Below are 26,138 nucleotides of genomic sequence, written 5' to 3'. Positions count from 1 at the left end.
GGCTGGAGTGCAGTGGCGTGATCTCGGCTCACTGCAAGCTCTGCCTCCTGGGTTCATGCCATTCTCCTGCCTCAGCCTCCGGAGTAGCTGGAACCACAGGCACCTGCCACCACGCCCGGCTAATTTTTTGTATTTTTAGTAGAAATGGGGTTTCACCATGTTAGCCAGGATGGTCTCGATCTCCTGACCTCGTGATCTGCCCACCTTGGCCTCCCAAAGTGCTGGGATTACAGCCATGAGCCACCGCGCCCGGCCCCAGGAATCTTCATTTTTAGCAAGTTTCCGCTAATGATGCTTATGACGGTGGCCTCTTCACTGGTCTTAACAACCACTGTTCAACAGCCTTTCACACACAGAAATCCATCTGCATAACAAGGAAAGGTGAACGACTATCTCCAGTAATAAATCTGATTTACAACTCAAGGCATCCACTAAAACAGAAGCATGAATTAAATAAGAAGAGCCTGTGATATTAAGTACAGGAGGAAATTAGTAATAAATATTAAAATCTAATTTCTTGGAATATTTGGAGCTAACCTAATTGGCAGAATGGGCAAATGACAATGAGTAAGGGGGAGAAAATGAAACATGCCCCTGAATCTGGGGCATATTAAATCCATAATCTAGATGAATGGCAAAGGCCAGCCAAGAGCTGTGGCCATGAAGCAGTTGAAACATGATTAAAGTGTGAACTGGAATCTTAATGGCAGATGTAATTGAACAGCCGTGAGTTCTATGAGAGTTAAACAAATAATATTATCTAGATGCTGTTCATGTGCCAGTGTGAGCATAAAATGATACAGCTACATTTCACTATATGTCTGTACATATTTCAGAATTCAGAGGTTGCCCTACGCTGGGCTTTCCAGTTTGGTCGCTGTTCATCTGGAGTTCTGGATAAACGCACATTATAAAAATGGTAAAGGGTTAATATTTATCAAAGGAAGAGCCTCAAACCTCAGGTTAAATAAAAAAACATGACCCCCCCCCTCCAAAAAAATACACAGGAACTTTGCATCTACCTCCTCCTGTCTATCAGTTGCCTTATTTAAACTGCTCGGTTCAGGAAAACTGTCCTTTGTCAAGGGTATGTGTGGGTTTTTTAATAAAACTGTTATCTTGTGTTATCTTGGCCTCTATGGCTGCTGCTGACTGGTTTAATTTCTTTTGCAGGTGTAATAAAAAGATGTTATCACAGAGATATTAGAGAATTAATATTTCCAGGCTTCAGTTGCTACCACTGGATGTGTTATGAGTAAATTTGGGAGGGAATAAGAAACTTCAAATTTCAACCTAGGTCGTGATACATCATGAATTCTGCACTACAATTTCACATTGAGAAAAAGACTTTCCACTTGAAGGGAGAATTACCGTTCGTCAAGAAGTTTTAGAAACTACAATATAATCTCAGCCACAACATTATGGATGCAGATGCCAAATAGGAGTTGTGGAACTCTGAACTGTAAAGTGAAGTAAATTGTTGCAGTAACATTTTCCATTTAGGGATGAAATTAGTACTGGTGAAATTCTTCCACAGCCAGTAAGTTTATCTGTCTCTTTAGTTTTCGGTCACCGTATTATCTACATAGTAATCATTTACAAGTCTTTTTTAAGTAAAGCCGTGGTACTGATATGTTTTCTTCCTTTTATTTTTCTTCCTTTTATTTTTCCCCAAAATAAATATATTTTTTATCTTCAAGTAATTAGGTAGTTGCACAGATACATAGACCCAGCGGCTTTTCATAGTTATTTAATCATTATGGTGTTATAAACAATAGTGGGTTTATCATGTAGATATATATCTAAATATATCCCTCCCCGCAATATGATTAAATGTGATATTTTCATCTACCTACCAGCGTGCAGCAATGAGGTTGCTCATTGGCTTCGTTTAGACACAGAATCTAGTTCTGTTTTCCAGTCTGGAGGGCAGGGGCACATCATAGCTCACTACAGCCTTGAACTCCTGGGCTCAAGCGATCTGTCTGCCTCAGCCTCTCGAGTAGCTAGGACTACAGGCAAGCACCACCACATCCAATTAATATTTTTATTTTCTGTAGAGACAGGGTGTTGCTGTGTTGCCCAGGCTGATCTCAAACTCTTGGCCTCAGGAGATTCACCCACTTCAGCCTCCCAAAGCATTGAGATTGCAGGCATGAGCCACCGTGCCTGGCCTAGCTTCTAATAAATTCTTTCTTCACCATTTCTTTTTTTCTGAGATTACGGGGGACCGTAAAAGGGGCTGAAATGATTACAGGGTAACTAGACTGAGTTAGCCAGGCTAGAGGATATGTCTGGAAACTCTTGGGCAGAGAATGGTCAGCAAGGAACAGTCAGATGAACAGAAACAGGGGCACAAACATGCGTCAGAAATGCAGTTTCCCAGGGGAAGGCAAGGCAGATAGTCAAGAGAAATTAGCAAAAAGAAAAAAAAAAAGTAAAGCAAAGGGGAAGGATAACACATATAAAATACAGACAAGATGCCAGAACATAGGACAAGCTACCCTTTAGACACCAAGTTTCTTATACCTAGAGTGATCAGGACTGTCCTGGGTTATCTATGCTATATCAGCATAAGCTTTAATAGCACCCCCTTTCATTCTTAAAGTGTCTTATCTTTGAAAATAATGTGTATGGTCTTCTTACTTTTACCCTGCCACCCTGAGAGTGGGGATAGAAGACTATACCAAAAATTGGCTAATGTGGAGCTCAAAGGTAATAATTGGTAATTGAATGTTTAACCAGTTGAAGGAGACTTTTGAGGAAAGTAAATAAGCTATTGCTATGTAACAAACCACCTAGAAGTTCAGTGGCTTAATAGTAAGCATTTATTTTTGCTTATGCGTCTAGTCTTATCTACACTCACTTGTCTGTCTGCAATCAGCTATGGGTTGTTGGTTGGGGAGCTCTGCTGATCTTGGCTGGTATGTCTCACATGTTACGGGTCACCTGCCTGCAGGCTGCTCTAGCATGCTTTGGTTGGAATAATATACCTGGCCTCTACATGGCCTTTCATCCTTTGACTGTTCTGGTCTTGCTCACACATGGCAGTGGTAGGATTCCAATAGAAAAAGCAGAGGTATGCAAGGCCGTGAAATTCACAATTAGCACACCATTGCTTCCATTGCATTCCATTGCCAGATGCAGATTATAATGATAGCTCAGATTCAAGACATGAAGAAACAGATTTTACCTCTTGCCTTTTAGGTGAGACAAGCTTCAAACTCATTGCACAAAGTTTAGACACAGAGAAGGGTAGAGGATTGAGCCAGCAATGTAATCCATATCTACATGAGGCTGACTGCTCACTTAGGGGAGACTTGAGATGCTTTTAGGTAGTTTAACAAACTTTCTTCTGGAGCCATCACCAGATTGAGCTACTATCAACAGCAAAGGGGCACATTTGTGTGTGTAGGGGGGTATTTTTGCTTTGTTTTAGTGATCCAGAAAATATAAAAGTCAGGCATGCCCTAAAGACAGGACTGGAAGTTTTATGAGTGAGAATATCTGGGGCCTGCTATGCGGTATTCTCAAACTGTTATACATAATAATTACCTATGTACCTTGTCACATATATGGATTTTGGAGACCTACTCTCAAAGACTATACATTTTTTTTTTTTTTGAGACAGAGTCTCGCTCTGTTGCCCAGGCTGGAGTACAGTGGCACAATCTCGGCTCACTGCAAGCTCCACCTCCAGGGTTCATGCCATTCTCCTGCCTCAACCTCCCGAGTAGCTGGGACTACAGGCGCCTGCCACCATGTCTGGCTAATTTTTTTTGGACTATACATGTTTTTTTCAAGTGAAGCCTAGCTAACAATATTTTCACAAGTGCTCCAAGTAATTCTGATTCAGGTAGTCCGTAAACTACACTTTGAGGAATATTTCACATAGTAGCCAGAAATCATCACCTTCCAACCTTAGAAAACTGTAAGTCATTCTTCTCCTCTTGTCTGTTTATTATGATGATGGTTGGTCTTGGAGTTACTGATGTTTGTCATTACTTGGCCAAGTGACCTCAACTCCCTGTCACTGGAGATTACTGAAGATTCACCCTCAGTTTAAATTCAGAAACAATGCTTCACTTGTCATTAGAGCTACTAAAGGACAAACTGAGACACATTAAAATGTTAAAGAGTTTATTTGGGCAAACAATGATTCATTAATCAATTAGCACTAGACCACAGTTGATTTAGGGCTCCCTAAAAGGCATGAGGCTTTTATGGGGTGAAGGTGAAAGCTAGGCAAAGAAAATATTTGATCGGTTAAAATGGAGGAATACCCTTCTTTGGATAATTCTAGTAGAAAGTCTCTCATTAGATATTAGCTAGTGGTTTCTAATTGATTAAGCTTAAGTTTTGTTTTCCTAGAATATGACTGTTTACTCTTACTTGGGTTTTGGTTTGGTTACATAGGAACCCAGGACGCCAGAGCTGCCTCAGTCTAATGGCCTCCCAATTGGCTACTTTAACAAGAGACTTCCCTGGAAATTCCCACCTAGTCTAGTCTGCAGTCTTGTGGCTTTTTCCCAATAACGTAGGAAACTTTAAGACTCTGATGATTGGATTTGTTTCTAAATGGAGGGAAGGCCCATTGGACAACTGAAAGTGTTCTGTAAATGGAAGCCTTTCTGCCTATTCTGCATTCTGGATAAACTTTCTCTGTGCTATTCCCATATCACTGTAATTTCTGAAAAAATATTTCAGACCACATGGATTTTGTGATATTCAAGGCATATAACTCAAGCCTGAATTGAGTCTACTTTGGGGTCAGGAGAGGAAAAAAGAATATCAAGGTATGGTAAATTACTTCTACAACATCCTGAAAACAGTAACTCTTGGATTAGAATTAGAGTTGAAAGTTTCGGGGTCATAGTGCAAGTAGCAGTTCTCCAGGAATGTCCTTTTGATAGAATGAAAGTGAACACTGGACAACAATAAGATTGTTCTGCATGGCTTCACTGGGTGATGCTACCATGTTATTGACCTTAAAACTTGGAAATAAACCGAGCAAAGGGCAAAACTGCAGCAAGGGGGGCCGGGTGCGATGGTTCACACCTGTAATCCCAGCACTTTGGGAGGTCAAGGTGGGTGGATCGCTCAAGGTTAGCGTTCGAGACCAGCCTGGCCAACATGGTGAAACCCCATCTCTACTAAAAGTACAAAAAAAAAATTAGCCATGCGTGGTGGCAGGTGCCTGTAATCTCAGCTACTCCAGAGGCTGAGGCAGGAGAATTGATTGAACACAGGAGAAGATTGCAGTGAATCGAGATTGTGTCACTGTACTCCAGTCTGGGTGACAAAGCAAGACTTCATCTAAAACAAAACAAAACGAAAAAACTGCAGCAACAGGGAAAGCAGTGCCTGGGGAGAGGCATTTCCTAGAGTGTTATGTGGAACCTAGTTCTGCAAAGGGTCTGTGGTCAAATGAGTTTATGAAAGACTATGGTAAAGTTAAATGTGTTCTTTTCTGCAAGGGCTGCTGTGATCATTTAATATACTGATGTGCATTTTGAATCTCCATATGGGGAATGTTGTATGTATCATTGCCCCAAATTATCTCACCAGGGAACTGTCATCATTTTTCAGGATTTTTTTTCTGTAGAAGAATACACTTTCAGAAATATGATAGCAATAATATGACAATGTTAGAAATATTGGGCATGTAGTCTGTCCCAAATACTATGACAGTACTTTATAAATTCCATCTCATTTTAATCTCACAAATTTCTAGACTAAACACTAGTTTCGTCTCCATTTTGCAGATGAGGAAACTGAGATTTAATTTAAGTCACTTAGTCTGTAAGTGACAGAGCCAGGTTTGATTCTGAAAAGGGCTCATATCATTACTTAACCCCAAATGTGGAATTTTGAATTTGTTCTCATGCATACAACTATAACCATTTATTTAGCACTTACTACGTGGCAGTCACTTTTCACAAGAAAATTGTTGTTATTATCGTAAGCGTTCCCATTATTATCATCCCAGGTCCTCATGAATAAAATATAAAAATTCAATGCATTTCCAAATTCCTCAAAGGATTTTAGAAATGATATGTGCAAGTACGCAGGCTTAAAAATGTTGAGTCACTTGGAGTACTGCTGGTATCCATGTTTTACTTTGTGCATGAATAATGGCAAAAAAACTGCTCAGCACTTTCCCCTACACGTCTACCTTGTTTAAGCTGAAACTGGAAAGGGATTAATGTATGCTAATTCCACACAACAAGCTAAAGCCCATTTATCACAAGTTTCCATCCCTCAGCAAAACACACACAAATGCACCTAAGTGCTGGGCAAACTAAGAAATGCAGCTGCTGTTGTATGGAGCAATAATAGGTCCGTTTATACTCAGGCACCGATCAGCAAGCAGACACCACCCACGGAACACAGAGGGCAGTGGTAGTCAGTCTCTGGCCACTGCTGCTGGCTGCTTCCTGCTTCCTGCTTCCTGCCTCTGAGAAATGACTGACTGATGCAGAGATGGGGAGGGTGAATGGATAACACACATTTTAGAACTGGGATACAGAAGTTCATTTTCCCAGAATAATATGCTAATTACTTAACAGTGTTAATGCTGCTTGTTGAAGAATGATGATTTAAGTGTAAATGATTTAGAATTGAAAGACAACCTGGGGATGGGGAGAGATAGGAGGAAGGAAAGAGAAGGGAAAAGGTTCGTGTGTGTGTGTGTGTGTGTGTATGTATGTGTTTGTGTGTGTGCATGCATGCATATGCGAGTTTGCTGTGTTGCCGACAGCTTGGACAAAGTAATTTTCTCTCAGTTTTCCATTTATTTCAAATGCCAACCTTTTCAAGCAAGCTCAGTATTCTTAGTTGCTTCATATCACTGGTATTCTGGTTATGCTGAAAGAGCATTTAGTTAGGAGTGAAAAGTTTAGCTTTATTTCAACCTCTAACCATCCCAATCATCTGTGGCCCCTTCCGAGCCTCCATTGTTCCCTGACAAATTAAGGGTTTGCAGTAGAATATTGCCTTTAAAACATCTTCCTAATATAATTTCCTTGATGTGATGATGGTATTGTGATAATGATGAGAGAGAGAGAGATCTTATCTTTTAGAGTTATAGGTGGTTAAATTATAAGTTTTCCAAGATTTATTTCAAAATAATCCAGTGGTTGGAGGTTGTGGGGACTGGATCCAATAAGATTGGCTGTTGGTTGATGGTTGTTGAAGCTGAGTGGTAGGTACATGAGGCTTCATTTCTGTATTCTGTGTGTGTGTGTTTGCATGCACACATACATATCCATACATATATATACACGTATGCATATATGTATACACATACCTGTCTTCCAAACCTAAGAGTACATGATTTATTATTCCTACTGCTCCTTTTAAAACTTAGTATTTTAACTTGTGCCCCTTGTTAATTTGCTTTTTGTGCTATAGTCTTAGTCCTAATCCCCATCCTCAGAAATATGTCTTTTACTGAAATCAGCCCAGGATTGAGTATATAGAAAGTGTGTGTGTGTGTGTGTGTGTGTGTGTGTGTGTGTGTGTGTGTGTGTGTATATATGTATGACGATTCAGGTTCAAGTCTTGGTTCTTCCGTTTACTGGTAAGTACTAAGTCCTTTTAAAACAACACTAACCAATGAGAACTTCATTGTTATCTGTTTAATGGGGATCATAGTCACTGCCTTCCATTTGTGAAAATCAATTGTGATAATGTCTATGACAAATGGAAGGTGTTCTCTTCCCCTGATGACATCCTACCAGTTGCAGGGTGAGTTCTGAAGAATTTCTGAACCTCTCTGCCGATGGCATTGAGAGCTTTGTTTTCTAATTTTGAACCAAAAGAAAATTTGCCTTGGGCGTTCCACGGCAGTGGGACCCCACCCATCTTTTACACACAAACTTACATATTCCCATTTCAAAACTGAGGTGAAGTTTGACTTACAGGGGAGAGAAAATAGCGGGGGGGTGCCTTATATTCAGTGCCTCCTGAAAGCCGACTCTCCTGAAATGACTGTTTTCTGAGAAGGAAGGGGTGGCTTTCATTTTTCACCAAAACTATGTGGTTAGATGGAATATGCTTTCCAGTATCAATACAGAGTGGCCGAGATGTAATCCTGAAAAGAACAGACAGAGCAGAAGCAACTGAGAGTCTTGTCTGAGACCATCAGTATTATAGCCACTTATTCTTGAACTTTTTTACCTGGGTGACTAGAATGTTGCCCTCTCGGCTCACACCAGAGAAAACCACAGAAAATGGTGATTAAAGGTCACCTGTATTTCTGGGTATCAGGCTTTGCTTAAGTTGATGGAAGGTAAAGGTCAGCACCAAGGCTTCCCTGGAGTACATGTGGCTTGTCTTTTATGCATGAGCTGCACTACATTTGCAAAATGTCAGCTTTTAAGAGGGTAGAAATTAATTGCAAAGTCTACAGGTACAACAGGTTTGACTGTGAGATGGGGGAAGGTGGAGAGGTGGCGAGAAGTGTTTTCCAGACTGCACCTTAAGGGGAAACTCAGGGAGGGAGACTCTTTTATGGAGGCAGAGGCTTCTGTTTTGTCTGAGAGAAAAACTCACTGTGTTTGAGAGGCTGGAGCATCTTGGGGAGGGCTGTCAGAGCTTTTGGGAAATTGTGGAGACAGCCAGGTGGCATATCTCTCCTTCAGCATCTCAGCGGCTACCCTCGTGAAATACTCACTTGGCCATCAGTTTCCTGCGTACAAAAATACAAGCATGCTCCATCACTTTGCTGTTCTTTCTCTCACGTATGACAACTTTCCAATTATTTTTCTCACATGACAACTACTGGAGTAGGGGTGACGGGGTGGTTGAATTCACAAATATATTCCTGCAGGTGGTTTTATTGGCAATCTGTTTTGCTTTGTGGAAAAAAGCTTACACTCAGAGTATAATAAAATATAATTATTATATTATAAATATTGATTAATAATAATAATACTAGCAGCAGTAGAAATGAAATCTAATAGGTACATGACTTACTATGTTCCTGGCACTTTTCTCAATGCGTAACATACATTAGCTCACTTAATCCTCATAAGAACCCAATGAAGTATATACCATTATTTTTATTTTACCACATAAGGTACATTAAGGTGAAGCAAATTGCCCAAGACCACATAGCTAGTTAGAGTGGGACTTGAATCCAGACAGCCTGGCCCTGGGGTCTGTGCTTTTCATTGCTCTGCTGCAGAGCAGGAACATTTGGGGTAGGAGTAGGGGTGGGCTCAGATGCATCCCATGTCAGCCATGTGACATGCATCTTGTGTGTATCTCCCGCATGGTTTTCCGGGACTTACCATGCTTGTGTGTGAAACATTTGAGCCTCTCATAGAGTCTCACCTGCCCAGTTCTCTGCTCATTTTTCTCTGCTCTGTTTCCCCCACAAGCCCCCCTGGTGGACCTCACTCCAACCCACAGTGGATCTGCCATGCTGATGCTGCTCTCAGTGGTGTTTGTGGGGCTGGCAGTGTTCGTCATCTACAGGTTTAAAAGGTGCGTGTCCCTCTATCCACGTTCCCCCACCCCTGACCTCTTCCTTCTCCCTGACAGGTTCAGAAGCATGTGTTACAGTGATGTGCATAGCAGTGATGGTTTCTGTTAATATTTTAGGAAGATCCCGGGGATTAATGTTTATGCCCAGATGCAGAATGAGAAAGAACAAGAGATGATCAGTCCAGTCAGTCACTCTGAAAGCAGGCCCAATGTCCCTCAGACTGAACTAAGGAGGCCTGGCCAGCTTATAGATGAGAAGGTGGAATCCCAGCTCATAGGTAAATGATTCCCAGTAGCCATCAGCTGTTCGGCTGAGTAGGCAATGGCTGACTCTCTCTCTAACCCCTTTCTGGCTTGACATAACCACTTTCTTTTGCTCTAACACCCCTGAGAGAAACAGCTAAGATGGCTTTTTCCCTGCTTCCTCTCATTGGGATGGGGGAAAAACACACAAACCTCTTGCTTCTATCTAGTTTTTTTCTCTCATTAGTTTATTCCTCCTTTTGCAAAACCCTCCCTAAAATATTGGGCTTAAAATGTTAAAATGTTATATGTTTATGGGCAAAGAGCAAAGCATTTGCTTTAATAGTATATAAGAAGGAGAGGCCTCAGAGGCTAAGGCTGGTGGACCAGAGGGCTGGGCAGGGTTTGCAGGACACGGTATGTATTGACTAGAATGAAACATGGTAGCCTTAACTGGATACAGCTCTAAGGAGGGCAAACTGCTCTGGAACACCAGTAGAGGAGTGACATAATGAGAGTGGCCAGCCTGATCATCCAGGGAATTTTTTTTTTTTTTTTACATCTATTGGTAGTCTAGGAACTTTCCCTCAGGAGATTTGGAACCTAAGATTGAGGACAAGAGGCATAATGTTTGCAGACATCCAGGCAGTGGGGCATCCTGAGAGAGATCACTGGTGGGTGAGACTATTACAGAGCAGATTAGCAAATTTCTTCCTCTTTTTTGACTGTCCCTTACCAGAAGTTGTAAAATGGACTTTCTCATATTTCAATGGCTCTCTCTCTGCCTGTGAAGTAGGCACGGGAATCCAACAACGAGGTATAGAGAATCTGACATTCACTTGCTAGATTCTGCTATTTATTGCAGCAGAAATTTTCCAGGAAGCTAGACAAACCTATGAAGCCACTATTGCTGGTCCATTTCTCTGTTTGGTTCCTCCTGTCTGTTGGCATTAGGAGTTGAAGCCTTTTCCTTATATGTTTACATCTAGATCCTGCATTGCTGACAACAGTGAATAAATTATTATATAACCATTCATGCTCCACTCTAATGTGATAATGCCAAACCACCTAGAAGGCCTTTACATAAAATTTTTAATCTTACTTGGAAAACAATGAGTATGTAAATGGAAACATAACCCTCTTTAAATGAATATGGGAAAGGTCTGTGGCTGTGTTAAGGGGAAATGTAAATGCAGTGACTGGCTCCTATCATAGATAATGATAACAACTGCAGTCACATCTGGTGTCCGATTTTCACAGTGCACTTTCTTTTATTTGGAGAGGCAAGGTAATAAATGTGTGATTGCTTGGGGCTAAAAAGAAAAAAGTCTTTTCTGCCTTCAAGTCCAGAGAGGCATTCACCCTGTCTACTCATTCCTAAAGCTTCTAAGTGCATTTTTGGGGATCATTTGGTTCTCAGTCGCATTTCCGTAGGGTATGAAGCACAGCCTCTGTTTGCTTTATTAAAGTAGTAATTCCTCCTTCTCCAGGAAGATATCACAGCACATTGCAAAGTCTCTGACACCTTTCCCTTTCCAGTGTCATTAAATGAGTAAGTGTTACACGTTTTCTCTTAGGAGAGTAGCTTTACCCTCCCCTCCCTCCCCTTCTACTCAACCTGGTGACTCATCTCTCCGATTGCAAAGAGCAAGACACGCCACTCCGCCTTCAACGCCAAAGCGGGGATCTGCTGGGGCACAGTATGCAATTTAAGGAAAACCCCCAAAGGCTACAGGCGACCTGCTGATCAGGAAAGAATTTCGCTCTTGTCAAGTACATCATCCTTCATGACCACTAACTTTGTGTTTTTTTTCTTTCCTTTGTTGTTCTGTTTCCTATTTTGCCAGGAAGTATTTCCATAGTTGCTGAGAATCAAAGCACAAAAGAAATCCCTACCTATGTAAATGTTTGAATGGAGGACGCCAGTAAAAAAAACAAAACAAAACAAAACAAAACATAAAATATAAACAATCAAAATCCAAACAAACAAACAAACACTCACTGCATCGGGACTTTTTAATCCTTCAGACACAGACAACAAGGGTTTTTAGCTTTAAGCCTGTGCATGTGGACGATACTCTGAGAACATGTCTGGAGGGGCAGTGTACAGGTGCTCTATTTTAATGGAAAACACTCCCCTCTCCCTCTTTCTTCTTCTCTCTCTTTTTTCTGATCGGTCGTGTTTGTAGAAAATTCATAACATATATAGGCCAAGGAAATCTGCATGTATTTTCGGAAATATTCTTGGCTCTAGATTTATCAGCTATTTTAGCATTAAAGGCTGATGGGTGGATTAGCTACCCCAGCTCCTTTCATAAGACACAAAGACGTGCACAGGAGTTTGAAACCCTGAGCTGTTTCTCTGTTCCACTTTCCATACTGTCATTTCCCTTCTAAGTTAGCTTTGGTAGCTCTGTTGGTCAGCAGTGGCCACAAGGCTGCTTTCTGCACTCTCTGTGGCCACAGGAACAAAGATGCGAGTTGAAGATCCCTTTGTGCCGGTAGAATAAGGAAGGAAGGGAGGCAGGGAGGCAAAGCATGTCAGAAACGGACCTTGGTTTCCTGTTCACCTCTTTCCACCATGATTGTCTCCCCTTGCAGCTTTCCCTACTCCTGCCCCAACTGCAGTAGGAAATGGAATCCCATTAGTTACCCATTGTCCTGTCTCCACATTTGTTTGTCATCCATGTGTGACCATGATCTGTTGATATCTTTGAATCTCTTCCCTCCAAACCCCAAGTAAGTTGTCCTTCAACTGTTCTCAGTTTCTCTTCCCAAACATATTGCTAGATTCTGGACATTAACCCTGACGTTTCCTAAATACTGGCCTGGCCTGTGCCGCCCCTGCCCCCACTACTCGCAAGTTTCTGAGCCCTTTGTCAGTTTTGTACATTCCCAAGCATGCCAGCTTCTGTGCCCATGGACCTTGCTGCATCCTGCACAGCAGGGTTCAGTTTCATGTATCTTTGTCTTTTCCTCTAGAACCTGCCTTTTTCAAATATCCCTGCTTTTTCCCACCTGGAAACATATACTGTATGCGAAAGAGTTGATATATGCAAAGTAATTCAAACCTGGCCATGTACTTTGGAAAAGAAAGCATAGAGATGAATTGTGGTGTTCTCACACCTTAACGAAAATCTCGTGCGATCTGATTCCAGAAGATTCTTGTGAGAAATGTTTTGAATGTGTGACAATTTTGCAGGGCAGTTTCCTCCTGTGATGGTTGCTGTTACCTGGTATTGCCACTCTCACAATAGAATAGAAATGTTTGTGAAATAAAACTGATTTTAACTGGAAGGAGAAACAGGTTAATGGACTTTGTGTTTAAGAGTGTCAAACAGTCTGAGAGAATAAATGGGGGTCTTGTCTTACATTAGGGTGAGAGTTTGATTATTTAGGATGATCCCAGTGATTTCATGTGTGCTCTCTGACCTCTGAGTATCATAGTATCATTAAAGGAAAGATTTAGGTCTGTATAAAGGAGAAAAGTTACTGATTGGCAAAAAGGATTGGCACAAAGCATGAAGAAACCCCATTTTTCCCAGGGTAATCATGAAAGAAGGCTCAGAGAAAGAGGGAAACAAAAGCCTGTTCAGCAGAGGCCCCTTTAGTATTATGGACTGGGCAAAGCCCACTATAAACTGTAGGAGAAAGAAGTTCTGATAAACCTCTTAGTATGCTCAGCCTCCTTCTTTGCTATGTCCCTAAGCCAACAGGGTATAACACAGGCCCTGGTGATAATGAGGGTGTCCTAAAGATCCTGATGTCCATGACTTCATGTAGTTCAGGCATAGAAAGAATAGCAAAGCTGCTGTCAGAAGTTTGTCAGGCAGAGATGTTTATGATTGAGGATACCCCATATGAATCTGGGAAATGGGCTAGGCCTGAGGCAGTCACCTATTTGTAGAACTCACTTGATCCCCAACCTGCCAGGCTTCCTATCTCATAGGAAACATCCTCATTGATCCTCTTCAGTTGGAGCCTCCGAAATTTAATCTGGAAGACAAAATGTTGGAAAATCAAAAGAGGCTCACTCAAACCAGCACAGGGAGTCCTCAGAGTTGCAGTTCAATTCATTTTAATTAGAAAAGTATGAAAGAGGAATAACACTCTTATTCTAGCACAGTGCCTTGCCTAGAGTAGTAGTATGAAAACTATTTGTTGAAGAAATAAATGAATGGAAAGACATAGGGAAGAATGGGCTGTAAATCCTAATTAAAAATAGAGGTTGACATGAGATGCCTGGCATTTTGGGAAGTGACCAAAGATGGCCAGCTAGAGATTCAGCATCTCCAGGATCCTCATGTGCCTCTCCTCAAAGCTCCCTCCCATCTGTAGGAGATTAGTGAGGCAAGGTGCTGCTCAGAGAGGAGGACCTCATTGTTCTTATGACCTTGGCCAGTTGTTCTCAAAGTGTGGTACCTGGATCAGCAGTATCACTATCACTCGGGCTTGTTAGAGATCCAGATTCTGGATCCGTACCCCATACCTGCTGAATTAGAAACCCTAGGGGATGAATAGTGGTGTTCTCTGTTGCTAAGTGATAGTGGGCCCAGCCACCTATTTTAACAAGCCCTCCCAGTGATTGTGGTACATACTGAAGTTTGAGAACCATTGTACTAGGCCATTCCAGCTGAATCTCAAACAGAAGGCAGTAATGAGAGCCTACAAATGGGAGGGACCTAAGTGCCTACCTACTCGCTAATCGCAGGTGCAAACACACAAGGAGTTTGGTGGGCTTAAGGTCAGAGGAGTGTGTAGGGAGGGATGTATGTGGAAGGTAAGATTCAGGGCAAGCTAAAAATCGGATACTGCAACGTTTTCCAAAATCCCAGAAGGCAAACTGTGCATGTTCTACCCTGAACCACCCAAGCAACACTTTCTACCTTGCCTTATTTTTAATTGGATTCACTGTCCAAAATGCAGAGGTTTGCTTTGCTTTTTTTTCAGAAGTTCCAAACAGCAACTTTGAGAGCAATGGGGTGCTTGGCAGCTGTTCTGTGTTTTCCAGGAATCCAACTGAGCATTGAAATCTCTCATTTGCCGACTTATTTTTATAGGAAGCCAATTTAAAAAAAAAAAAGAAAGTTTTCTTATAGTATTGGAACTACTTCTAATTTTAAAATGACTTTTTTGATGTATTTTTTGTTAAATACTATGTAGTGTAATGTATAATTGCTCTTGTTTATTGCTTTTACAATCATATTTATTAAACAGATAATGTCTCTAAAGTCTTTGCCTCAGGTATTTTTTTTTTAATCCTAAACCCTTGGTGTTCATTCTAAATATAGAAGTGTTGCATGTATAGGATTTCATAAAGGCTAATTGCATAAGAAATAGTAAAAACACAGGCTTGAGGTTTTTGGCTGTTTTTTTACTAACAAGGCAGAATGTATGTACTACCTGAATTCTACCTGCATTTCAATTAACTATACAATGTTTATTAAATTACTTCGATTTAAAAATTAGTCCAAACTGGTTATTTTGGAATGAGTACGTGCTCGTTATTATTAGTTCAGAATTAGAAATTATTGATGGGGAACAAACCCATTCAAATTTGTTCATAACCTTGTGGTTACCAAAGGACCGAACCTGCATGGAATGAACTGAAACATGGGGAGTGGTAAAAAACAGCAGATGAGTAAAAACAGCTGTGGACCTGGAATCAGGAAAGAGGAGTTCGCCTCTGGCTATGCCAGCTGTGTGACCTTGAGCAAATCATTTTAACATATAAGAGCTTTAGTGCTCTTGTTCATATAATTTGAAAGAAGAAGATCCCTTCCAGCTCTGCCTTTCCAAATACTATGGGTGAGTCATTCCCCAAGAATCCCAAATATTTGATTTAAAGTTAGCAGGAAATAACGTGGTAGACTGGATCCATCTTTTCAGCCCTGTGGCTTGCCTACGTAAGTGGCATTTCTCCCTGGGCATCATTTGGTGCTGATATTTGGCTGAAACGTTTGTACAGGCATAAAACCCTCCCTAGCCTTCCCCAAGGCCTCCGAGACGCAGAGTGGTGTTGCCTCAGCTCAATCTCAGCATGTGTGAAACTTCCTGTTACTTTAGGTGGCCCTTAACCTTTCCATTCCCACAGACTAAATTCCTGAATGTTTATTCCTTTCCAGGCCAGAGCCCATGCACCTCCTTCCTATCAGGAGCAATGTATCACCTGTGTCAGGCAAACAAACAGACAGCATCCCTATACACGTCAAACAGAGGGGAGTTAATACAGAAAATGTGTTGCTGGGTTAATGGAAGCACAAAAATACCAAATAGGAGCAGGTGAGGCAACTCTAAGATCAGCCTCAATAGGAAGCCTCTCACTTCCCTGTGCTGGAGAGATCCGGGTATTACCAGAGCCCTGGAGTCAGGACCACCAGGTTGAAGCTGAAGTCATGGAGGACTTGTCTGGCAGGAGCTGGAGACATGGAGGAGACGTGACTGCTACCTGTCCTGTGATGCTGCCCAAGCAGAGGGGTAGGGAGAAGTAGCTTGCTTTTTCCCTTGCTCTGGTCTTCTCTGCTGTTGCCGATCCTTTTAACTGCACAAACCCAGCCACAAGCCAGTGGGCTGTGGAGCCTGGGAAATGTTGTTTTCTGGAATACAAAGTGAACCGCGAGGGAGTGGGAAATGGATTTGAGAGAACACAGGCAGGTGACTGGCACAGCACCCCTTTCATGGCCAGCCCATATCATAACCAATATATCTCCCCCAAATGCACCAGGTACTGTAGCTCACACCTGTAATCCCAGAGCTATGGGAGGCCAAGGCGAGGGGTTGGGGGAGATTGCTTGAGCCCAGGAGTTCCAGCCTGCAGTGAGCGATGATCATGCCACTGCACTTCAGCCTGGACAGCAGAGCAGGACCTTGTGTCTAAAAAATAATAATATGTAATCCCAGCACTTTGGGAGGCTGAGGCAGGTAGATCACATGAGGCTAGGAGTTTGAGACCAGACTGGCTAACATGGTGAAACCCTGTCTCTACTAAAAATACAAAAATTAGCTGGGTGTGGTGGTGCATGCCTGTAATCCCAGCTACTCTGCAAGCTGAGGCACAAGAATCACTTGAACCCGAGAGGCAGAGGTTGCAGTGAGCCAGGATTGCGCCACTGCACTCCAGCCTGGGCGACAGAGTGAGACTGTCTCAAAACAATAAATAGTACGTAGTAGGTGCTCCTTTCTCTGTGACTATGTTCACGTATTTTTCTTTAAACATCACATATTTAGAACTTGGCTGTATGTTTATGTGTGGCACTTACGCCTTGCTCACCAAATTCTACACTTGTTTACAGAAGGATCTTTATTTTATTCATTTTATTGTTTCAGCATTTAGGACTGGGCATTGCCATTAGGGGGCACTAGATAAATGTTTGCTGGAACTCAGCCCTTGATTTTCAGCTTAGTGTTGTGAGCAAGTCCATTTTATTCAGTGATGATCTCTGAGGTGGCTTCACAGTCCGATTCCTCTACCCCAGCTAGCACCTCTAATTACATGTTCAGTTGGTGTTTGTCAAGAATCAACATATCCCTGCCCGTCTCTGTTACCACTCAAGCTGCTGTATTCCCAGAGCTATTCTTAGACATTAAGTGAAATAATTGCAGTTTAAGAAGAAGAAAAAAAAATGGCTAGAAACTAGCATAAAAAACAAAGGTCTGAGTTTGATTTCTGGATTACTATTATAATGTGTTTTCCTATTCCCCAAGGAGTTAACAGTACTATGAAAATGCGTGTTAGTCAGAGGCTTGTATAGTAGGGAAGTCCAAAATAATTCCAGATGGACAAATACAAGGAAATGGCTGTTATAAAGTTTTTGTGTTAAACACACGAAAAGAGACCCGTGTTTTACAGCATAGAGATATTTATTGATCAGTATGTGGTGGACACTGTTTTAGGCAGTGAGAATCTTCTGTGAACAAGGCAGATGACATGTCTGGCTTTATGAAGTAATACCTGAGTAGGAACAATGAACAAATAATATAATTTAATGTAACATATGCAGTGCCATCAAACATATAAGATAATTTCAGTATATCAAAATGTAAAAATAAAACAGGTGACAGGGCGGCCAGAGTGACTAGGGGTGGGGGCGGGAGATGGGGAGAGTTGGTCCTCGGAAACAAAAATGTCTAGATGCTGAACAAAAACCTCTTCAGGATCTGAAGGCTAAAAAGGAGACAGCCATTTAGACACCTGCGTGGTCCCAGTATGTTCAAAAGCCACCTTAGAACAACCGCGCCCAGAAAACAAACAATTTTGAAACTAAACAACAGTTAGAAATGTTTCTGAGTTTAAGGGAAAATAGCTCTTCCATTGCACATAAGCAGGGTCTTTCCCAGAGATCATCTGTACACTCAGTTGTACTATTATGTAACATGTGTTTCCAAAATCATCCGTCTATGCCAAATGGTGTAATAAAGCCCATAAAGCTTAGGAAAAAAGATGGGGCTGGGGCACAACACACCAAAACTTTGTCATATCTCAGTGTAATGTGTCTCCGGACACATTTTTAAAAAGGTACAAACCGAATAAAAATGGTAGCATGGTTTTACACACACTGAATAGTTAAATACACAAAACACTTACCTTGAAAAAGACTTGAAGTTTGCTTATGAGAGTGGGCGTTGGAATGCCTACAGCATGTGAGTTATTGTGAAGTGGTAGAAGGGAAGTTACCTGAAATGAGACAGAAATTTGCAACACCAAATACAGATAATGTGGCTGTAATACACAAGGCAAGTGGACGCAGCTGGTAGATGTTTGAGGGGTGTGTATGTGTGTGTTCTGTGTACTTTTACACAGCTGATTTCAGCTGGATGCAGTTTTCTGCATTCATCTAGTTTTTCTCATTGACAAAATTATGCATAAGCAAATACAGCATTTGAATTATCCTCAAATTCTTCCTTAATATATCAATTACATTAGAACAAATTTATGTTTTCAAAACTGCTTGATAGCAGAACTGACTATAATTTAGGTGGCAGTTTAAAAGTACTGGTAGAGGGAAGAAACCCTACTTGACAGCAGAGGAAAAAGATAAGGAAATAGTGCTAATCCTCATTAAAATTGTCACCTCAGCCTGAGACCTTTCAGTGTAGGGACCAGCAGCCCTATTCACTTACACAGACGTTAGAACATCATCCAATTTCCACCTACCCCAGCAACAAATATTTAGAAACAGGCTTTGACCCAAAGAATGTTAAGTTGTGGTCAGAACTCCTTGTTAAAGGAAAACATGGCTGGCCAGGCACAGTGAATGACACCTGTAATCCTAGAACTTTGGGAGGTCGAGGAGTTCGAGACCAGCCTGGGCAACATGGGGAAACCCCTTCTCTAATAAAAATACAAAAATTAGCTGGGTGTGGTGATGCACACCTGTAATCCCAGCTATTCAGGAGGCTGAGGCATGAGAATCGTTTGAGCCTGGCGGGTGGAGGTTGCAGTGACCCAAGATTGCACCACTGCCCTCCAGCCTGGGCAACAGAGCAAGACTGTCTCCAAAAACAAACCAACAAAAAAACAGGGTGTGAAAAAGACATTTATGAAGTATTTGAAGGAAAGTAAAACAGCTGAAGATTTGAAATGTTTAAAAATAAATTCAAGGCCGCTAGATAATCATAAAACACTTTATAAACAATACTAAGTAAAATATTTCAATATATGCATTTATATTTATCTTCATAACATCTTTCTGTTTATGTGAATATTAATAACAGCTTGTAGATGCAGAAAAAGGATTCAGTAAGCACTATGTATAAACTAGTTAACAAACAATATATATGCATATAATAAAATATAATTTTGTTAAAACTCTTTTCTAAAGAAGGACATGAGAAATTTTTCACGTGATGTTAAGAGAAAGCAGAGTTTAAGACTTTCATAGTATAATTTGTACAGAAAATAAGGACAGAACGAGATGAAAAATACTAACACAAGTTATTTCTAACTTGTAAAACTATGGGTGTTTTAATTCCCTTCATCTTTGTTTATATATTTTCTAAGATATTCTAATATTTGCTAATTAAGTTATGTAATTATTGTAAATAATATATAAAAGATAGGAAAATTCATAATTGTTGACAGCATATACTTAAATTCCTTTAATAAGTTAAAAACAACTTCTCTAGATAAGACAATTTTTTACCTTATGTGTATCAATTTAAATTCATATTGAGATACAAATATTATTTTGCAATTATGGCACCTGCAGTTTAACTCATGAAATTTCCAATGTTTAAAATTTTTAAACAGTTAAACTTTGTGATCCATGTGTATATATGTAATATACATGTACACACAGACATATATATACAGATATATATACATGCATGTAATTAATAACATTTTACAGTATAAGTGTAAGGTAAATATGTGTGCACATATATTTATACATTATTTTATTTTATTTTATTGATTTATTTTTGAGACGGAGTTTCACTCTTGTTGCCCAGGCTGGAGTGCAATGGGGCGATCTCGGCTCACTGCAACCTCCGCCTCCCGGGTTCAAGTGATTCTCCTGCCTCAGCTTCCCCAGTAGCTGGGATTATAGGCATGCACCACCACGCCTGGCTAATTTTGCATTTTTAGTAGAGACAGGGTTTCTCTATGTTAGTCAGGCTGGTCTTGAACTCCCGACCTCAGGTGATCCACCTGCCTCAGCCTCCCAAAGTGCTAGGATTACAGGCATAAGCCACCGCGCCCAGCCTATACATTATGTAGATATGTGCAGCTACACATAGAAGTAAACACTGTTGCATAGATACAAAACAACAATATGGTAATAGTAGTTAGTTATGGGTCATAAACATACAGAAACATGTGCTGTTAATGGGCCTAGACCCATTGCTTGACTGTGTGTTGAGTATCGCCAACCAATACTGTCTGAAGATTTTGTTGTTCCTCGGTAATCATGACTGGGGTAAGCAAGAGAAGTGAAGGCAGAAGAGTTATTTCTAGGGGAGAAGATGCAAACCTGCTGGAAGATACCCTTGCTTTAACTTGTGTAGCAGCCTTCTTAATTGCCTAACCGCAGCCACTCACTTTCCTTAACACCTTTCAGCCACAAGAAGAATGCCAACCTTACTTAATAACAGCACCAAGATATAATACCTCACATGCACATACATACGTAACACACACACTTGACAAATGACAGAGACTAGCCTCACCAAGTGTCTGCCGAATAACTGGAGGCAGGAGGTTCTCATTGGCCAAGGCTAGGGCACAGAAGCAATGCTGATAGGTTGTGAGTGAGCCAAAGTCTCAGTGAAAAGTCCAGGGCCAAAAACACTGGTGTGAGCACATGTGAACACTAAGTGCAAAGGGGCAAAGACTACCAAAATTTTAATTCCCAAGCGCACAGTTAAACGTTACCTAAAAATAAAAGATGTGAATGAAGCAAAAGTGTAGAATAAGGAAGTTGTGAGTGAAAAATATATGAATGATGAAAAAATAGTAAAGCAGCTACCATTTTGAATATAATGTGTCATCTGTGTACCCATTATCTCATTTAATCCACATAAACTCTCGAAGTAGGAATGGTTTTCTTCTTTTACATTTCGTGAAAGTGGAGCTTGGAGAACTGAAGTGATTCACTTGTTAATCATGATCATGGAGTAGGAGGTCTGTATGACACCAAAATGCTCGCTTTTCTTCTGTGCTGTATTTTTTCCTAAAAGATGAATAATATGTCAATCTCCTCTTTGGGGTATATAATAATTGAAGGGTTGAGCTAACTCAAAGAGTGGGTCAAGAAGACTTGAAAACTAGGTGGGCTCAGTGAAGCTTGGGAAACTTAGAAACCCCACTGGATCTGTTCCACATCAAAGCCCACTTACGTGCTCGATTAAATCAGAAAACTGCTCAATACAACGGAGACTGTTTTCCAAATTCTTCAGTGTGCTGCATTTCAGATGGCACAAAAGCAAGGCAGACACAGTTGTCCTTAGTGACATGCGCAGCCAAGTTTCTGTCTGGAAGAATGCCCAGAAAAAGATTCAATTCTTCCTTCTTGCTCTGCAGAGCTTTTCTCCTGGTTGGGATTTAATAGATGTCCCTAGGGATTTATGGAATCAAATCTGGGCATCTGGAGAGGGAGGGTAGATGTAAGTTGGTAAAATCTCTCTCTCTGGTTAAAGTACTACACTGGCAAGCACATGGGAAATAATTGACCTGAGATGGGATTTTTCTATAGAAACAAACTGACATTGCTTCTAGGATATCTAGGAGGGCAGATTTGGTTTGTTTTAATATGGCAGGCAAATCAGAAAGTTATTTTGTTTGTTTAGTGCATCATTCTAGATGTTATTTCCAAATGTACTGTAAATATATCTTTTTAGCCTCTCGAATTTACACAAATATAGTCTAAACAGTGTTGAGACAGAAGAATCAGTAGTTTGATATAAGTAGAGGGCAATGGGCTATAGGAAAGGAGAAGAGTCAAAGGTGGTGATTTGTGGTACATTCACTATGTTATAAGGAATAAAGGAATACATGATTTAAAACCTGCAAACACTTTAAGGTAGGTATGTTTATTTTATAATGTGGAAATAATCAGTCTGGAAAGTTCAATTCACTTGTCCAAGATCACATGGCCAGTAAAGTAGGAAAGTCAGAATTTCAACCCATGATTCCTAATCCTCTTTCACTCTACCCATACACTCCTCCAGTCTTCCTACAGGTAAGCCGCAAATAAGAGATGGTTCAAAACAACAAAACTGCATGCTTATGCAGTTCTCTGCTCCAAATGTGGTTGTTGGAAAGAGTTTACACGAGGAAAAGAGCTATTCTTGTAAATGCATATACCAGATTCTGCCTCAGCCCCACTTTGAATTACACAAATAGAGACTTATTCCATTCGACCTTAGTTGATATGGTACACAGGGGAGGTGGGCCTTCTAAGCTCTCTTGAACTAAAGAACTGATATTTGCTACTCACTTCAGTAAACAAGTGGATATAAAGTAAGTATTTTCCAAATACCAACACTAAGTCATCCAAAACCCAGCAGCTCATACAGCACCCAGAGTGCTACATATAAGCCATATATATAGATATGGCTTAACCTATTAGAGATAGGATCCCCTACGGAATTCCCATGCTCATGCATGAATTTTCTCTTCAGTGGCCTCATTGCAGGGCAAGACCTTCCTTCTCCACTTTGGCCCATGAGTGGAAAATTTCTTTAATACAGAATGAAGCCTTGTGGCTCTATTATATCTGAAAACATTTTACTAAGCGTTTTTTTGGTTTGGTTGGTTTTGTTTATATATATATATATATATTTGTTTGTTTTTGTTAACTGATGAGAGCCCACAGTATTATTGCAAACAGCAAAGAACTGGTTTGGGATGTCCTGATGAGTCATGAGGCATTTTGAAACTCAAGTGGGAAGGAATAAGAAGGCAAGGCAGGAGAGGACTGGTGGGGCAGGACTGACCCGTCGGAGAGACTACTTCTTGAATTTCATGTAGCGTCTGATTTAATAGACTGTGCTGGGCCCAAGCCCACAGGCGAAACACATTACCTCAAGATTCCAATCAGTGATTATGTCAGCAATCTAGCTGGTGGTTGTAAGCCAGGTGGTCCCTGGGTATCCACAATAATCAATATCAGTCTGTTATGAATAAGGGACCTGGGATGGGAGGTAGGCAAAGGCTAACTCTGTAGGACAGAAGGTGGCAGAGACAAATCAGGGTATCTGGGTTCAAGGGGCCATTGTCAGGTATCTGGAGTCTCAGCAAAAAACTGAGGCAAAGGCCAGGTCCCCACATCTAAGCCATGCAGTGAAGACAAAGTAATAGCTGAGACTCACCAAAAATATGTGTTCAGAGCTAATCTCAGGCACACCAGACCCACATCTAAAAGCATCCTAACCTCCCAGATTGAACTGGTGACTCGTAACATGCTTTAATCCTTGGTGGCGCTGGTTCTGGGACACAGTGGATTCCAGTTCCTCCAAATTCTCTGGGGATTGATTAGTAATTTCAGAGCTTCTTTGACAGTCCCTCAAAACTGGCATGAAGAAGGGCCACCTACATAAAAGCAACCACCCGTTTGTTATCAGGTTCAAATGAATTTTTTATCTGCACTTTCTTTCCCTCCACATTCTCCACATTATCGTTTTTCCTTTGTTATCAACACTGACTTGGTCCTAGTTCTGCATAGTTTTAGGGGACAACAAATAAAGTGAGTGAACATGTAATCAACTTGCCTTGAACTCTTAGGCAGATGAAACTTTTTGGTGAACCCAGCAGGATTGTATACTTTGTGTATATGCAGATGTGCTCTTTTTGGTAGAATGTGTGGTAGGAACAAAACAAAAGCGATACCAGGATGGTCTATTAAGCATATTACAGCAGCCCACTCTGCATAATTTCAGAGGCATTACAAATGGGACTGCCATCCACTCCTGGGAAGCAGAGGCAGAAAGTAACTCAGCGTGAGTTCAAATTTTCAGAGCTCAGAGGATATCCATATTAAGAATCAAGTCAGCACTGCTTCGCTAGAATCATAGATGCACAGAATTCTAGAGCTCAAAGGGAAATTAGAAGTAATTCTCTAAGTATTTTTGATGCTGATTATGTACTATGCATCATGCTAGACCATCGACTTGACCAACACTTCATATGATCAAGTTTCAACAATTTCTTCATGAACACATAAGTTAACAGCAAAGCAAAGACTCCTGCATCTTCTTTCCTAAGCCACATTGCTAGTCTTGGTTCTTTTCTCCATGGTACCTTCCTCTATCCCCTTCTATGCAGAACACAGCCAAGATCCTTAGAATGAGTAGAAAAAAGTTCAAGAACTGTGAGAAAAATAACTTCCACAAAATCCATGGTTTGAAGCCATGAGATGTCTCTCAACCCATGAAAAATAAAGCATTTGAGGCCAGGCATGGCGGCTCATGCCTGTAATCCTAGCCCTTTGGGAGGCTGAGGAAGGCGGACTGCTTGAGCCCAGGAGTTCGAGACCAGCCTGGGCAACACGGTGAAACCCTGTCTCGGGGAAAAAGTTAGACAGGCGTGATGGTGCACGCCTGTAGTCTGAGCTATTCAGGTGGCTGAGGTGGGAGGATCACCTGAGCCAGGGGAGGTCGAGGCTGTAGTGACCTGTGATTGCTCCACTGCACTCCAGCCTGGGTGACAAAGTGAGACCCTGTCTCAAAAATAAACAAATAAATAAATAAAAGGAAGAGAAAAAGAAAGCATTTGTTTATGAGTCTATTCATTCATTCATCCAACAAACACAATCTGAATACTGAATCACAGGACAGTCTCTGAAGCGTATAACTTTAAAAGTAGCCATCTAGTCATCAACTAGTAATAAAAAAAATCTCTAACCCTCACTTGCATCTTTCAAGGAATATTGCTAGGGACGTGATTCATAACTCCAGCAACAATTCTCAAAAGCACCTTTTTCTACACCTCCCAATTTTCCCCTCACAACTGCTTGGGAGTCTCAGTCAAACCTGTGCTCCTCCAGCTTTTTCTTTATCTTCCACTTCGGCCTGCACTCACCTTCCTGGGTTTTTTATTGTGTAAATCAGTTTAGATTGCTGCTTAAATCTAGTCTCTGGTCTAGTCTCTACCCATTCACCTGATTCTTCATTCCAAAAGGTTCCTTTTAAACAACTAGATGAAGGGAAGAGAGGAGAATGCTTCCACTTTAATAAATCTTGTCTGAAAATTGTATGTATGAATATGTCACATAAGAATTAATTAAATTGTGTACAATTACATGTCAACTAAAAATACAATTTTGAAAAAAGAATAATTAGAGGAAGTGGCATCAGGAAAATTTGGTAATATGTTAAGCACTAGAAACCAGAAATAAAGGCGTTAAATGTGAGATTTGGAGCTGGAAGTATAACAATTCTCTTTGAAAAGAAGGTGTTGGTAAACATAATGGTTTTGGATTTAAATACACTGCATAGAAGCAATAAGGACTGCTGATGACATTGGTGAGAGGTACCAGCAGATAGCATAAGGTAATCAAAATGTTGTAAGAGGCCTGGGAGCGGTGGCTCATGCCTGTAATCCCAGCACTTTGGGAGGTCAAGGCAAGTGGATCACTTGAGGTCAGGAGTTCGAGACCAGCCTGGCCAACATGGCGAAACCCTGTCTCTACTAAAAATACAAAAATTAGCCGGGCGTGGTGGCATGTGCATGTAGTTTCAGGTACTTGGGAGGCTAAGGCAGGATTCTTGAAGCAAGAATCTCTTGAAGCTGGAAGGCAGAGCTTGCAGTGGGCTGAGATCGTGACACTGCCCTCCAGCCTGGATGACAGAGTAAAACTGTGTCTCAAATAAAATAAAATAAAATAAAGTTATAAGAGGCAGAGAAATGTATAAAATCCAAGACATCAAAGGCACTTTAATGAAGGAATAAAAAAGACTTAAATATG

General features: G+C 41.0%; 1 protein-coding gene across 6 annotated transcripts in view; it reads left to right on the top strand.

Moving 5' to 3' along the window:
* The window catches only part of SORCS1 (sortilin related VPS10 domain containing receptor 1), a 588,824-nt gene extending 573,858 nt beyond the window's left edge, over nucleotides 1-14,966 (top strand). Inside the window, exons 25-27 of one of the 6 annotated variants that reach the window (XM_055354006.2) lie at nucleotides 9,387-9,492; nucleotides 9,610-9,770; nucleotides 11,583-14,966. In XM_055354006.2, the coding sequence (XP_055209981.2) occupies nucleotides 9,387-9,492; nucleotides 9,610-9,770; nucleotides 11,583-11,647 (332 nt within the window). In that variant the 3' untranslated portion in view covers nucleotides 11,648-14,966. Of the gene's footprint in view, nucleotides 1-1,173; nucleotides 9,493-9,609; nucleotides 9,771-11,312 lie in introns of those variants that run through there. The other 5 variants (XM_019035468.4, XM_055354009.2, XM_019035469.4 and 2 more) reach the window with 5 other exon arrangements.
* The last annotated feature ends 11,172 nt before the right edge of the window (nucleotides 14,967-26,138 follow it).

Source organism: Gorilla gorilla, chromosome 8, assembly GCF_029281585.2.
Source record: "Gorilla gorilla gorilla isolate KB3781 chromosome 8, NHGRI_mGorGor1-v2.1_pri, whole genome shotgun sequence".
Taxonomy (NCBI): Eukaryota; Metazoa; Chordata; class Mammalia; order Primates; family Hominidae; genus Gorilla; species Gorilla gorilla.
The sequence above is the reverse complement of the archived record's forward strand: the minus strand, read 5'-3'. Positions and strand labels throughout refer to the sequence as shown.